This window comes from Panicum virgatum, chromosome 9N, assembly GCF_016808335.1.
Source record: "Panicum virgatum strain AP13 chromosome 9N, P.virgatum_v5, whole genome shotgun sequence".
Classification (NCBI taxonomy): Eukaryota; Viridiplantae; Streptophyta; class Magnoliopsida; order Poales; family Poaceae; genus Panicum; species Panicum virgatum.
In genome coordinates, this window is record NC_053153.1 from 25,459,033 (window position 1) to 25,474,343 (window position 15,311).

Below are 15,311 nucleotides of genomic sequence, written 5' to 3' on the forward strand. Positions count from 1 at the left end.
CGTGGGACTACCGGTGTCGTTTCGATCGGGCCGTGGGTTGAGAAATGATCGCCAAATTAAACTATTAAGCGAATGTGTCCGATGTGTTCAAATGACGGCCATTACGCTTAATTAGAGTTTTAATTTGGTGATTCCGTCACAGTAATCCTGATCCTGGGATGATTACGGCGGCAAGCATACTTAACCTGCTCGTCACACTGTGGGCTTACAGTGGTTTCCTTTTGCAGTTTGCACGAGAAAGTCAGCGTGTTTCTCAGACTGTCAGTCTGAGCTCTGGACGGAGCAGACAACAGCGTCAGTCGATGATGCCGACCGATCCATTGGCGATGGCCCCGTGAGCCAGTCATGGACAGCAGTGGACGGCGGCGGAAGCTGAACGGCGTCGTGCCAATTTGCCTACGCCGGTGGACAGCAGTGCGCGAGCGTGCACACGGGCAACGAGCAGCGGAAGCGGCGCAGCCGCAGCCGCAGGGGCGGCTAGTGCTGATTTTTCAAGAACCTACAGGAGATTTTTTTTAATTTTAATCCTTTTTAATCTAAAATTTTAATAATAACTTACGTGATCTAAATTTCCAAGCTCTTTTGGTCACGCCAAAACTCGTGGCGCGACTCACTGAAGGGTCGCGCCACATACTTTGGCGCGACCAACCTGCCACGCTGGCAACTCAGCTGACCTGGTAAGGCTGAGTCGCGCCACATGCTTTAGCGTGACTCCTCAGCGAGTCGTGCCATGCGGCGTGGCGTGACTCTTAAAGTAGTCGTGCCATCCGGCGTGGCGCGACTCTTCAGGGAGTCGCGCCGTGTGGCGTGACGCGACTCATCTTAATAAACGATCACCTCTTCTTCCTCCTCTATTTCTTCCCCCGGCCCTCCCCCTATAAATCTACTCTATCCTCCACCTCTATGGCACGATCATTGGCATCATAAATTTTTCAACATAAAAAAGAATTATGTGCATTGTCTGGTTTGGGCTGAAAAAATTTCGCGAAAATTTTTTCGCCTTTGACTACCAATTTAGAGTATTAAATAAAGTCTAATTACAAAACCACCTTTCACGACTCCTGGTAAATTCGCGAGACCAATCTAATAAGGCCTTTGACTGCATGATTAGAGTATGGTTACTATATCATCACTGTAGCATCACTGTAGCAAATCATGAATTAATTACCATCATTAGATTCATCGCGAATAGTTACACCCTGTCAGATCCGGGACAGTGAAACTACCCACGGGCACGGAATATTCTAGAGTAGGGAGTAGCACATGGATATGCCCTACCTTTTTTGTATCTATCTGAATAGGAGTAGAACTAGTCGACGTACTCGGAAACCAGCCAAACCCCTCGGACTAGGATACTAGCAGAACTCGACTAGGACTTTCCATGTAATTATGTTCCCCCGGATTATATAAGGGCGATCAGAGACTCCCTCAAAAGGGACGAGATATATCGAACAACACCTAAGGAAATACAAACCACCACACACGACGTAGGGTATTACGCTCCGGCGGCCTGAACCTGTCTAAATTCTTGTGTTTCTTGCACCATCGCGTTCTGATCTCGGCAAGTCCCTACTCATAATCACTCTCCTCGGGATACCCCTCGGAGAACCCGACGGTAAAACACCGACAGCTGGGCACCAAGACAGTGTTCGTTGCTGCCAAATGATCAAAGATATTGGAGAATTAGAGACTCAAACTTAGAGCCGCAGCAATCACAGGATATAAGGACTACTGACATATAACAAACAAGCTCATGATAACCTGATGCGATATGCAGTGGAGGTCCTGGTCAGGCTTACGTTGAAATCGCATGTGTAGCGGCGCGTAGACCGTAGGCCGTGACCTCTTTTTCTTTCCCTCTCTGCAAACTTCATGTTCATTATCAAATCATAAGTTTCTATGGTAATCAATAGAATTGTCAAAACAAAATTTTATGACCAAAACACACTTGACATGTTAAAGATAATCATGATGCTCAAATTCATTTGGCTAATCACATTGAAGAAAAACTGCTAGTGGCTCTTAGCCTACATGCTAGAAGGGAAAACTAAGAAAAATGATAACTGGCTCTAGTTTTCTATCTATAGCGGACATTTTTGCAAGCATATTAAACCATCACTTAACATAATTTATGGTGAAAAATATAATTCAGCCTGTTCATGAACACCACTTTTTAGAAGAGAAACTTTCTAAGAAAAAAATCATTCAATTATGTCGAAGTACCACCTGAATTTCTGCATTTCTTAAGAACAATTACCTTCATTGTACAGATGGCAAAATATCTTGAAAAATATTGAATGCGTAATATGCTTTTCGCTTATTGGAGATGTCATAATGTTACATTACAGACTGAGTTAGCAGGCTATCGTGGTCATTTGAACCTTCGCCTCCATTGGTAACTGAGATATGGAGAAAGTGTTTGTTGTTAGACGGATTTAAAGATAATTAAAATTTTAAGTCCACATATTTTGCCCACTCGTACCGGCTTCTGTAGAGCAGTTTGCTAACCTCTTTACCACTAAATCTATACATGTAATCTGTGCAGATCAAACCATGGACAAAAATTGAATGTAGAAAGCAGTTCTCGATGTCAAGGAAATCTACCCTGTGTATGAGATATGAACTAAAATGCACACTAAGCAATACACATAAATGAAGACGAAATTTGAGAAATATTGGAAAATCTCATACTCAAATTGCATACTAGTTATACTTGATCCTCGATTCAAGTTTGGATTTGTTGAGTTTCGATTAAACAAGGCTTTTGGAGACATAGCTAGTTTTCATATTGATTAAGTAGGTACAACTATAAGAAGTTTGTACAACGGATACTCATCTCATTTGAAATAGGAGAGTCTTTTAATTCTTCTGCTCAAGAAGGTGAGATTGCAAGTTGAGAAAAAGTTCACTCGTATGGCAATTTATTCATGTGTGATAATGATAGTTTTGACATGTTACAATGACAGAAGATGCATGCACCAAAATATCCAATTCTAGCTGGTATGGCCCGTGATGTATTGCCTGTAACAGTATCTACTGTTGCAGCCGAGTCTGCATTCAGTACGGGTGGGCGAATCGTCACTGACCATTAGTTGAGTCGCGCCACGCCAGACGGCACGACTCATTCAAGAGTCGCGCTACGCCGCATGGCACGACTCGCTGAAGAGTCACGCCAAAACATGTGGCGTGACTCAGTATTGCCAGGTCAGCTGAGCTGCCAGCGTGGCAGGTTGGTTGCGCCAAAACATGTGGCGCGACCCATCAGTGAGTCGCGCCACGAGTTTTGGCGTGACCAAAAAAGGTAGTGTTTGAAAATTTAAATCCAGACAGATTATTATTAAAGTTTTAGATTAAAAAGGGTTAAAATAAAAAAAATTCACGCCATTCGCCCCTCGGAAGGTTATACTTTTCTTCGTTCCACCCAGCAGGACATCCGAAAAATCGAAATCAGCAATTCTACCGCACAAGAAATGGATCCCGTCATCCAGAAAAAACGAGAGAAATTGTGTTGCAGCGATTTTGCTCGTGAAGAGACACTTTCCATCTCTACCATTTTTTGGTACTTGTAAAACAACCACCGGACTCTAAGTTCAGAACGAAGGGAGTAGAAGAAGTCCTATTTCTACTTCGGTTGTTCGTGGACTTTTGCCAAAACTGTAAACTTTAGAGTCCGGTGAATATAGTATCTCCGTCCTATTACACTCAGGGTTTTAAAATCCGACCGGACCGGCCTAACCGCCGCCCTCCAGTACCGGTTTACCGGACCGGTTAGGCCGGTAACCGGTGGAAACCGGTTGAATTCAAATTTAAATTCAAATAAATTCAAAAACTCCCATGCAACCGGTTCCGACCGGTTTACCGGCCGGTTTTACCGGTTTACCGGTCGGTTTGACCGGTTTGAAATTTAAAAGCTCCTGTGCAACCGGTTTACCGGCCGGTTTGACCGGTTTACCGGCCGGTTTGACCGGTTTGATCAGTGGGCCTTCATGGGCCGGCCTATATTTTTTTCTTTTTCTTTTTTGATTTAACTTTAAATTCTCACAAACTATACTAAATGAATGAATTTTTGAGAAAATTTGAGAAAATTCATCACACCTTAAAGTATTTTTAAGAATTTTTTGGGAATTTTTTATTTTTTTAATTCAAATTTAAAATTTAAATTTTGGCCGGTTGGGTACCGGCCGAAACCGGAACCGGACCGGTTTGACCGGCAAACCGGACCGGTTCCCACCGGTTAGGTTAACCTTGATTACACTACACACCCTCCTCAAACCCTTCCCTTTTGCGTCATTTAACAAGCAAAGAAAAGAAGCAATCTCCCCCAGGTGATTCCAAATCACCTCCTCGGCTCCTCCGGGGCCGGCTCCTCCTCTCTCTTCCCCCCTGTTCCTCTCCCTCGCCTCTGCTCCGCTCCCCACCCAGTCCGCTCTAGGGATGAAAACGGTCGGGAACGGTCGGGAAAACCCCTCAACCGTTCCCGCAACTGTATTTTTTGGTCGGGAACGGAAACGGGAACGGGAAAATCGGACGGGAAAACGAAATCGGTATTACGGGATATCGGGAACGGAATCAATCGGTCGGGAGCATGCCGATTACGATCGGGAATCGATAACTCAAAACGGGAAAATACATACAACCACTTCAAACATTTAACTCGATAAAATAATTACAACTATGCATAAATAACATGGAAACAAGACTCGTATAACTAAAAAACACAGGTAAAGTGAATCACGAATTCACAATTCACGTTGGAACACATGCAAACAATAATTCACGTTTCCAACACAGGTAACACAGCCGACTACGACAAATACGGGAATTCCCGCGGGAATTTTCCCGGCTGAAAACGGGAACCGTGAAAACGGTCGGGAAAACACTCCAACCGTTCCCGTTCCTGTTCCCGCCCGTTTTCCCATTTTGTTTTCCCATTTTCCCATTTTTTTTCGCGGAAACGGTTTACGGTCGGTTTAAACGGTAAACGGAGCCGGTCGGGACGGGATTTTCCCATCCCATTTTCAACCCTAGTCCGCTCTACCCCTTCCCCGTTCACACTGCCCCCATTGCCATTGGCGCCCCCAATCCCGAGCTCCAAATCTCAGGAGCCGTCATCACCCCAGGCAGGGTCCGAATCCATGCCCCCACTACCCTCACTCCGCTGCCACTCTTCTTCATTGCTAAAGCCCGCTGCATCTTGGCTCTGGCCCATCTAATCGGCCGAGCAGCCATGGCCGGAGCCCCCAAATCCACCGGCATTGCCCTCTTCCCCCTGCTGCTGCTCGCCGCCGCCGCCGCCGCCTCGGCGCTCCCCCTGCTCAACTCCTCGGTCCCCGACCCTGCCGCCGTCGTCGCCGACTTCCACAGGTAAGGAGCCTTTCGAGTTCTTGGTGCCGCAAAGTCGCAATCTTTTCATTACTAAGCGCTCGCTTATTCGGAATGTGGTGGCCTGGGCACTGGGCAGCAAGGTGGCTTCGTCGCGGCGGCGGATGCAGGAGGCCGGCGGCGGCGGCGGGTGCATGACGGGCAACCCCATCGACGACTGCTGGCGGTGCGCGGGCACGGACTGGCGCCAGGACCGGCAGCGCCTGGCGGACTGCGGCATCGGGTTCGGCCGCAACGCGCTGGGCGGCAAGGGCGGCCCGCTGTACGTGGTGACGGACTCCTCCGACCGCGACCCCGTGAACCCCGCCCCGGGCACGCTCCGCCACGCCGTCATCCAGGAGGGCCCCCTCTGGATCGTGTTCGCCGCCGACATGACCATCCGCCTGAGCCAGGAGCTCCTGGTGAACAGCTACAAGACCATCGACGGGCGCGGCGCGCGCGTGCACATCGGCGCCGGCGGCGCGTGCATCACGCTGCAGTACGTGTCGAACGTGATCGTCCACAACGTGCACGTCCACGACTGCGTCCCCGCCGGGGACGCCGACGTGCGGTCGTCGCCGACGCACTACGGGTGGCGGACGCGGTCGGACGGCGACGGCATCTCGCTGTTCGGCGCGCGGGACGTGTGGGTGGACCACTGCGCCCTGTGGCGGTGCGCCGACGGGCTGGTGGACGCCATCATGGGCTCCACCGCCATCACCGTCTCCAACAGCTACTTCGCGCACCACGACGAGGTGATGCTCCTGGGCGCCAGCGACGCGTACCTGCCGGACTCGGCGATGCAGGTGACCATCGCCTTCAACCGCTTCGGCCCGGGCCTCGTGCAGCGGATGCCGCGCTGCCGGAGGGGCTACTTCCACATCGTCAACAACGACTACACGTCGTGGGAGATGTACGCCATCGGCGGCAGCGCCAGCCCCACCATCAACAGCCAGGGCAACCGCTACATCGCCCCCACCGACCCGAACGCCAAGGAGGTGCGTCAACTTTCTTGCCGTGCCGTGCCGTGCCGTGTGTGTGTGATCTTGGCCTCTTGCTTGCTGCTCTGGCCACCGTTGCGGCCTTGGGTTTCGCCCCCGCGCTGCTGCCTCTGTTCGTTGATTGGCGAGCAGAGCACGCCTTTTTCTGGCTCTCGCTTGGCTTGCCTGCCCCTGCCTGTGTCTTGCTTGTGTTCGTTTGTGTTTTGCGACTGGCATTTGAGCCGCAAAAGATTAGATTTTAGCCATTTTTAGACATTTTCTGCGGCAATTTGGATATAAACGTGTTGTTGCTGGTAATGGCCATGTGAAAACTGGTATCATTGCCTGTGGCCTGTGGGGAATGTTTCGGAGCATCTGCTCATGCTTTCGAAACAAACGCCTCGCGCCATGTTTTCCCCAATTGCCCAACCGGCCGGGGGGGGGGGGGGGGGGGGGGGGGGGGGGGGGGGAGCATCCAAGGCGCAGGCCACGACACCACTGCCGGTGTCCTGGGCTGGGTGGAGCGTGCACGCGCGCGGCGGCATGCCGGGGTTGGATGCGACGGCGGCGCTCGTGATTGATTGGGTTTCCCTTGTTTCTTTGGCCGGCGCAGGTGACGAAGCGGGTGGAGACGGCAGAGGGGCAGTGGACCGGGTGGAACTGGCGGACGGAGGGCGACATGATGGTGAACGGCGCCTTCTTCGTGCCCTCCGGCGAGGGGATGGAAGAGATCTACGACAAGGCGTCCAGCACGGACCCCAAGTCCGCGGCGCTCGTCGACGCGCTCACGCAGAACACCGGCGTCCTCGGCGACCCCAGGTACGGCGCGCCGGCCCTGCCCTCGCCCCGCGAGCTCTCGCGATCGCGCGGCCTCTCCTCTTCGCGATTGGGTTCGTGCTCTGTGGCTTTCGTTCAGGCGCGGGTAGGCAAAGGACAAGGATGGTGTCCACGCCGGCGCCACATCGGTGCTGCGTCAGCGTAGGTTATCAATCTCTACGGGGCAGGCAAATATCTCGGGGGGCGGGGCCCACATCGAGGGTACCAAATCGCTGCCGCGTGGGCCCGCGCGGGACGCTTTGGCCCTAGGGGCGCGGGACGCGGGCGCTTTTGTTAACTTCCTCCAACGGCGCCACCGGTCGCCGGACAGTCGAGGCCCCGTGCTCGCCGGCGCGGTTGGTCGGCGAGAGAGAGAAGAATCGAAATCTAATAACCCGGCCTTGCCCTGAATGGAGGAGGCTGCAGTACTAATAGGAGCCAAAGCCAAGAGTCAGGGTCTGTTTGGCAGATCTCCGACTCCTCTAAAAACAGTTCCAGCTCTAACTCTTTTGGTGGAGCGGCTTTACTGATGGAACTGAGGTCGTTTTGGAAAATCGTTTGCTACTAAAAGAAAAGAAGAGAAAACACGAAATGACCAATATACCCTTCTTTTTTTATTCTTCTTATTTATTTTTCTTTCTTCTCTTCTTTTCCCTTATCCTCTCTCCCTTCTCCCCCGATTCACATCCGACGGCCTCTCTCCTCGCCCTCTCTCTTCGCTCGACGCCCCGCCCCGCACCACCGAGTCTCCCGCCGCCGGTGGGCTCCCGCCCTGCCCCGCCCGATCTCCCGCCACCGGCCTGCCCCACTCCGCCCGGTCTCCTGCCGCCAGCCTCTCGCTCTGCCCCGCTCGGTCTCCCGCCGTCGCCCGGCCGCGCCAGGGGCACATGCTCCCGCGGCTGCCGGCCTCCCGCCCCGCCGCGCCTCAGGGCCACGGGCTCCGGCGTGGCCCGCTGCAGCCCGGCCTCCGCGAGGAGGCGCAGCGCGCAGGCTGGGGGCAAAGGTGGTAGGGGGTCTCGCGGAGCTCCCGGAGCTCGGGAGCTCCGCGGAGTCACGTTTTTGTGGCTCCGGCTCGCTCAAACCGCTCCAGTTAGCAGGATTTAGGGGGCTCCGACGTCGAAGCCGATTTGGAATCACCGTTTGGGAGGGCTTCGCCTGGAGCCGCTCGAGGAGCCGCGCAAGGAGCCCTCCCAAACGGGACCACAATACAGGTCGGGCCTGGGAGTGGCAGAGGATTAAACTTTTTCTTGAAGAGATGCAGAGGATTAAACTACCCGTCGGGACTACCTAGAATAATGTACTGTACCACGTTAGAACAATGAACACCAGTTCAGTCAGTGTACAAACAGGGACACAGGGTAGAGTTGGCAAGTGGTGTAGCAGATTACTGGGTACTGCTCTGACAGCGTCGGATTAACTAAGCACCGTACTAAAGCGATCTTGTCTGTACTCGAACAACTAATCTCACCGGGCCTGGTTTGCGGACCGTGGGCTTTTCGTCGAGGTAAGAGAAGAGTAGCGACTCGTTTCCCTTTACCTTTTCCCTGCGCAGTGCACACCAGCAGGCCGTGCCGGCCTAAAGGAACGTAGACAAAAAGGCCGTCGCGCGCGCTCAGGACAGGAAGGCAGGGACTCCGGAGCGTGCGCCGTGCTATGATACCGGGACGGCGGGAAGCGAGCGAGAAGAGGGGTGCGGACGTGCGGTAGGCGGTCGTGGTCAGTCCGCGTCTCCACATGCGCGCCGGATCCTACGCTTTCTCCACAGACGGTCTTTTCTGAACCTGTCTACTAGTGGTCTTGGCCCCCCCCCCTGTTCGTTGTGAGTGTGACCTTGGCTCAAGGCCAGCTTGAATGCATGATTGTGTTTTTCTTTTAAACGAAAGCATGATTAGTTATGATTCAGCCATTCAGGGCCTCTGGGGTAGGGCTACAATGCTCGGCGAGAGCACTTTCACTAGAGGCGCGTGGTTAGTCGGCCAGATCAGCTATCATTTTGGGCTCTTCAGACAGTCAGACCTGCCATCACAACAAGCAAGAACCGGGCAGCAGACACAAGTCGAGCGTTACATGGTAGATAGAGTAGTAGTGCTGGGACCAGACACACTTTTTAGCGTTCTAGTAGATCTCAATAGTGTCCTTTGCTGCAACACCTGCTACTTGCTAGTTGAATAATTCTGATTCTTCCACAATGGCCCTTCACGGAACGAGCCAACCGAAAAGAGCTCCGACGGTTCGTTCACGTCGTGAGTCCCCACCGCATCTCAATGGCAGAGGGTACATCTGGCGAAAGAAAAAAAAAACGTAGGCCTTTTCCGCCGTTCGATCTATCACGATCTCTGAGACCACGTTCCTCAGGAATCGAGTTCTTATTCGCCCGTGACAGCGGTGGTAGATCTCAGCTTCACCGGCACTTGAGCGTACTCTTACAACTCACATCCACTTCGCATCTCCGCAGAACATGCGTTACCCTCGTGGTTCACAACTTTGGGCGCCCCTGACTCGTGGATTTGCTGCCTTCTCTTCTCTTCGCAGGAACGACGCCGCGGAGACCGGCTACGTGGGCGTCAACTACGCCGGAGTTGGGAACGGGCGCGGCGGCGGCGGCGGCGACGGTGGCGACGGGTATGGCTACCTCGGGATGGTCTATGCCAATGGCGACGGTCGGGGACGCAGAGCGCTGCCGACGCTGCCGCTGGCTTCTTCGGTGATCACCCTCGTCGCGCTCGGATGCTTGCGCTTGTTGTGACACGCTCGGCGGCGATGCTTTGTCACGATTCAGTTGGAAAGATAGTAGGAAAAGGGGAGGGAAAAGGAAGCAGTAGTAGGGAGGAAGGTAGTCACTAGTCAGGTAGGCAACAGTGATGTCCACAACAACCACAACCATGTTAAGTTGCACATGGCTGGGGCATATTGTATGGAAATGGAATGTAGTCACTGTAATTGTTTACAAAGGGGAATGAATGATTCATTCTAAACTTCATACTAAATCTCTATCGCGGAGTTGTGATTCTGTGACTCTGAGTGGCTGTGAAAAAGAAACGCAAGTTCAACAAATGTTTCCCTTACAGGGAACTAAGTGAACTAAGTGATATAGTACAACAGTGTGCCATGGTGTTTCATCCAAATACACTTGTTCAAGTTTTCAACGTTCGCTTATAAGTCTACTATAAAATCTATGGTACCTGACTTTATAAGAATTGCACTCAGATGGTCTAAATCAGATTGACTAGAAATTCAAACACATGGAATCAATCTGGCACCACCTTTCGCGCTTCTTCTCGAGCTCCCATCAATGCATCACAACCGTGACTAGGCAAAAAACTGGCTACAATCATATTCAACAAGGACTTGGCTGCCAATTCCAATTTCCATCTTCAATAATGCAATAGTGAAATAACACGGATAGTAACTGTTCTAAAATCTAAAGGTCCCACAACATCAGAGAGAGAAAAAAAAGATGGTACATATAATCACAAAAATTCATTCATCTTCGCCAGACCACAAATTGTTAACCTCGAGAGTTTGTATCTCTGTCAGCTAAATTCTCATCTTCACCTAGTGTTTGCAAGTTACATGGCGATATACCAAAGCACCAACATCCTCAGTCTACAGCTACGGCGTGCATATGGACCAACTGGATGGTACCTCCCCCCTGTTTGTGTTTAGCCAGAAGGTGGTGGAGGCGGCGGCATGGACATGGGAGGCGGGGGCATTCCACCACTTTGTTGTGGTGGGGGTGGGGGTGGCATCCACATAGGTGGCGCAGACATACCGGCAGGAGGCGGAGGCGGCCTTACCATGCCAACCGGAGGAGGCATCATGTTTGGTGGCGGTGGCCTCACTGGAAGCCTGTACTGGAGCTGTTGTGCCATGGGGGGTGGCGCACTGTGTGGAGGAGCAGGCCAAGCAGGCTGCCCGTGCATCTGCATTGGAGGAGGGAATTGTCCAACAGGTCCGGGCGGTGGTGGCTGAATGTGTTGAATCTGTCCTGGAACTGTGCCATTGACATAGGACCGTGGCACGGGTGGACCACCATTTGGCAGTCCTTGGGTCGGTGGACCACTTGCAAACATTGTGTGTGGTCTATTCCTCTGAGATCCTGGGTTGTTTGCTGCCAGCAGTCGCTCTGTCAACAGCAAAAGACAGATTTGATCACCATGCATTGTAAAATTTTTTGCAAAGATTTGACCAGGTTAGCTGAAGAATTTCAGATGTAGACAGCCGACAATGGTATAGGCCACAATAGATTAAGCAAGCATAACTTCTAAAATATAGATGATAGATAACATAGTCTCCTAAAATCTGCAACATTTATATTATCTGCTTTCTGCCCAACTGTAAGATACTGAAATACTGAATGGGAACCTAATATATAAAACTATGGATCTAGTTTCAGCAATAATCATAATAAATAACTGAAAATTTAGGTTAACTTCTTCTTATACTCCCTCCAGACCGTTTTCTAGGGCGTCAGGAGAAGTCACCATATCAAGAACAGCCTCCGATACGTGTGCATGCCAATTACTCCAACCTCATTAACTTCCTTTTGCATGGCCCCATGCAGTGATTACTCCAGAAAAATAATTTAAACCAAGCTAATTCACCAATGCTTTAATCACGCACGCATGCAAAACCGTTTTGTTTTCCTGCCCGCGAGTTGATGACCATGAAAGGAAAATGCACCCGCCTAACAAACCGGCCAAACTGAAGAATCACAATATGCCAAGCATATGGGTCCGGAGGGAGTAACCTAAAATTTCAAGGCTTAAAGATATGAATTGCTGCAAAATAAAATAAATCATTCCCAGATCCAGAATGGAAATTTGAGTTGTTCGACCTATCCATAAAAATTGTCGGCCTACGAATGTGGTTCCGATCCCTCCGGTGATGCCAGAAGTCGTTTCAATATATGATTTTATCCTGTTCCTATTTTATTTATTATCCCTGATCCGGAAGTCACCTTTTTTTTTTCCTTGGGCAGTACCTCCTAACAAGATTGATCTGTTTGGACCTTGGTCCATGATGGCCTTTTTATTGATTTTGACGATTGGATCTCTCTATGAATGTAAAAGGGGTGCTTCGGATCGGGAGTAGGAGTATACATAGCAACACACATTGATCGCCAGAAGATGTGATTTCAGAACATATTACCTGCTGGTGTACCATGACGCTCTCCCTTTGTGTCTTTCTTATAAGCATAAGAGACAGTGATTGGCCGGTTGCATAAATGTTGGTTGTTCATGGCCTGTAAAACACAGAAGAAAAGGTAACAGTTAAATAAATGATAGAATCACCAAGTTGAAACACGGAAGATTACAGTGATAGTAACATCACCTCTATAGCTTGATCAGATGACTCAAAGGATTCATAGCTCACGAAGCCAAAACCTCGAGAATTTCCAGTTTCAGGGTCTCGCATTATCTTCATGAAAAGAAAAGGGAGATCCAGTAAGTTACTGTGATAAACTTCACAAAATAACAGGAAGTGCATACAGAAGAGGTGTAAAATTCCTAAAACTGTCTTAAAGTTATTATTTTGTAGACTCAGGATAATTGGTAGGGTGAGTTAATGTAGGAACACACATAGTCACATGCATGGAATGGTATTAAGAATAGACAGACAGATTTACATGCAACGTGAGAAGGTATAATGATACACATAACACATGATTTTAGCTCACTCAACCTCTGGGGTGAACTGTTAATCACTAAGTTATTTGAAATTGACTAAGCACGGTTATACTGATGTTCAGTTCAGATGATCCAAGGCCTGCTAGAAAGTAACTGAACTAGGTGTAGCGATCTTAGTTTATTCTAAGCATAACTCTCACCCCTTGGGGTTTACATAAGACCGCTCATAATCAGATGCTGTTGTTCGGCCAAGCAGAAATTTATAAATTAGTACACAACATAAACCCTAAAACCCAGGCAAACTGTGTCACCTTAGGATTAGTCACAATCACTCCAAAAGCATTGAAGGTATCGTAGAGGAGCTTCTCATCAACATCCTGTTGACAAGGGAAACAGGAAACCGTTAGTCAGTAATTGATGAAAAAATGAGCAACTGATAAAATAAAGTAGGATTTAAGCTTTTACTGGATCAAGATTGCCAATAAAAAGATTTGCTCCAACATCCAAGCTTTTCTTATCCTGGGAAGCCTGGAACAAGAAAACGTAATCATGTCAAATTCAAATGATGTTCAAATGCTCCTAGTCAAAAGATTAAATGAGTGAACGAAACATACCTTGTTTACTCTTATGGGCTTTCCGTATAGTTTGATCATGTTCAAAATCTTTATGGCCTATGAGAAGCAAACAGTCTAGGTAAATGCATAACTGGTTTAATTGATCTAGGTATGACTGCTAGAGGATATCAAAGGTCAACAATGCCTTTGCATGATCATAAACTTACATAATCTGCATCTTCCTCGCTTCTGAATTCTACAAATCCATATCCCTGGTGTAGATTTGTAACTCTGTCTTTTGGGACATACACGTTAACTAGACATGAAAGTAAGGAAATTTCATTAGCCAAACCCCAAAAAATGTATTCGGACAACATAAGATGTTATAACTTCAACTCCACAAAGTATAAAAAGAGGCAGCTAAAAATGGACCATAAGAACCCAAAAATGAAAAGAAAAAAACAATAGCAAAAGGATACTGAAAGAAACTGCTACGACAAGAGTCACACATGATATCATAGGGCATGAAAGAAGCACGACATACAACAAATATTCTCACTTCAAGAAAAAGAACAAACTTACCAACAGGGCCCGCTTGGACAAACAATTCCCATAGTAGCTCCTCAGAAACCTATCAGATAATAGAGAACTATCATCACTGGTGCATGCATATAATAATACTGAATAACTGAAGAACAAATATATGGCTGTACACTGCACAAACACAACACAAGTTCCAGGGTTTAATTTTTCAATAAAAGGAGCTAAAATTATCTGTAGGCTCCTAATGAACTTCACGTGCTTCTTATTTCCAAGATAACACAGGGAACATACCAGGATAGAACCAAGAACCAAAGGCAACATTGCCAGGGAAAAAAGAAGAGAGTCAAATCTGAACAATGACTTGGAACAACCATATTCATTCTGAATTTCCGGTATCACAAATAGGCACTATATTGTACATCTAGGATTCAGAAGTCTAGAAATATGCTTCAAATTTTCACAGCATATAGTTAGACCACGAATATGTGCCCAATTTGCAAAACTGCACTATCATCAGCCCATCACAGTTGAATCGCGCGGTAATACCCACTGAGCCAATCCTGGGAACAGGGATGTGCCGAGGGCAACTTCGATTAAGGAGGTCGAACCCACTAATTCAGCAACCAGCGCAAACAACTATGAGTTATGTAAAACACCTGTGCGAAACCGCCTGAGATTTACATCTACACAAGGTAGTATGGATACTACCTTGCCTCAGGCCTGTTTCAACAGTAAGGACAGGAGGACAACCCTACTGACCACAGCATGGACACGGAGGACAAACCTACTGACCACAGCATGGGCACGGGGATCCCGCTCGGAAGGGAAGGCGGGGATCTATATGGTCGCACTAGCGGGAGTAGCGAGAGAGGGCGAGGTGGGGCGGGAGGCCGGTAACCCTAACCTGCGGGTCGAGGTTGCCGACGTAGGTGGTGGCGTCCTGGTTGCGCTCCGCCGAGTGCTGTCCCAGCAGGTTCGCGCCCACGCCCGGCGCGATGCGCGTCGTCATGGCTGAGTGGCGCCGGCGGCGCGGCGGGCGGCGAGTGGCGGCGGCGGCGAATTCTGGACGGGGCGCGGCGCTACACGGCGGTGGCGAGGTGAGGTTTTAGTTGAGGTTCCCGGGTCGGGCCAGGGCCTTCTTCCCTTGCTTTCCAGTTCCGGAGTTTTGCACGCAGAGAGGAGGTAAGAGACTGGGCCGGGCTGGAAGGGAGTTTGCATGTTGCAGCATTTATACAATGGCCCATGGGCCGGCCTGCACACTATCGATATCTGATAATCTTAATGTTTTTCGGGAACTCGTCCAGGGATTTTTTTTATTTCCGTTCATTTTTTAACTGCACAATTGAGAGATGTATACTGCTGACAAGTGCTTTGCTTTCCAAACCAAGTAAATAAGTAAATGAGAAACTTATATTTCTAGACAAATC

At 49.5% G+C, this 15,311-nt stretch overlaps 2 protein-coding genes across 2 annotated transcripts; one reads left to right on the forward strand and one right to left on the reverse strand.

The window, feature by feature from the left end:
* The first annotated feature begins 4,274 nt into the window (after positions 1 to 4,274).
* LOC120688520 (probable pectate lyase 5) lies at positions 4,275 to 10,242 on the forward strand. Its single transcript, XM_039970869.1, has 5 exons — positions 4,275 to 4,420; positions 5,027 to 5,364; positions 5,462 to 6,359; positions 6,955 to 7,160; positions 9,690 to 10,242. The coding sequence occupies exons 2-5, from the start codon at positions 5,228 to 5,230 to the stop codon at positions 9,901 to 9,903; spliced, it is 1,455 nt and encodes a 484-aa protein (XP_039826803.1). The 5' UTR covers positions 4,275 to 4,420; positions 5,027 to 5,227; the 3' UTR covers positions 9,904 to 10,242.
* A 263-nt stretch (positions 10,243 to 10,505) lies between these two features.
* On the reverse strand, positions 10,506 to 15,021 carry LOC120688521 (splicing factor 3B subunit 4-like). Its single transcript, XM_039970870.1, has 9 exons — positions 14,789 to 15,021; positions 13,924 to 13,972; positions 13,569 to 13,657; positions 13,402 to 13,458; positions 13,253 to 13,315; positions 13,099 to 13,164; positions 12,492 to 12,578; positions 12,309 to 12,402; positions 10,506 to 11,283 (listed from the first exon to the last, which is right to left on the reverse strand). Exons 1-9 carry the CDS (start codon positions 14,891 to 14,893, stop codon positions 10,820 to 10,822), a joined length of 1,074 nt encoding a protein of 357 aa, XP_039826804.1. The 5' UTR covers positions 14,894 to 15,021; the 3' UTR covers positions 10,506 to 10,819.
* Positions 15,022 to 15,311: the final 290 nt, after the last annotated feature.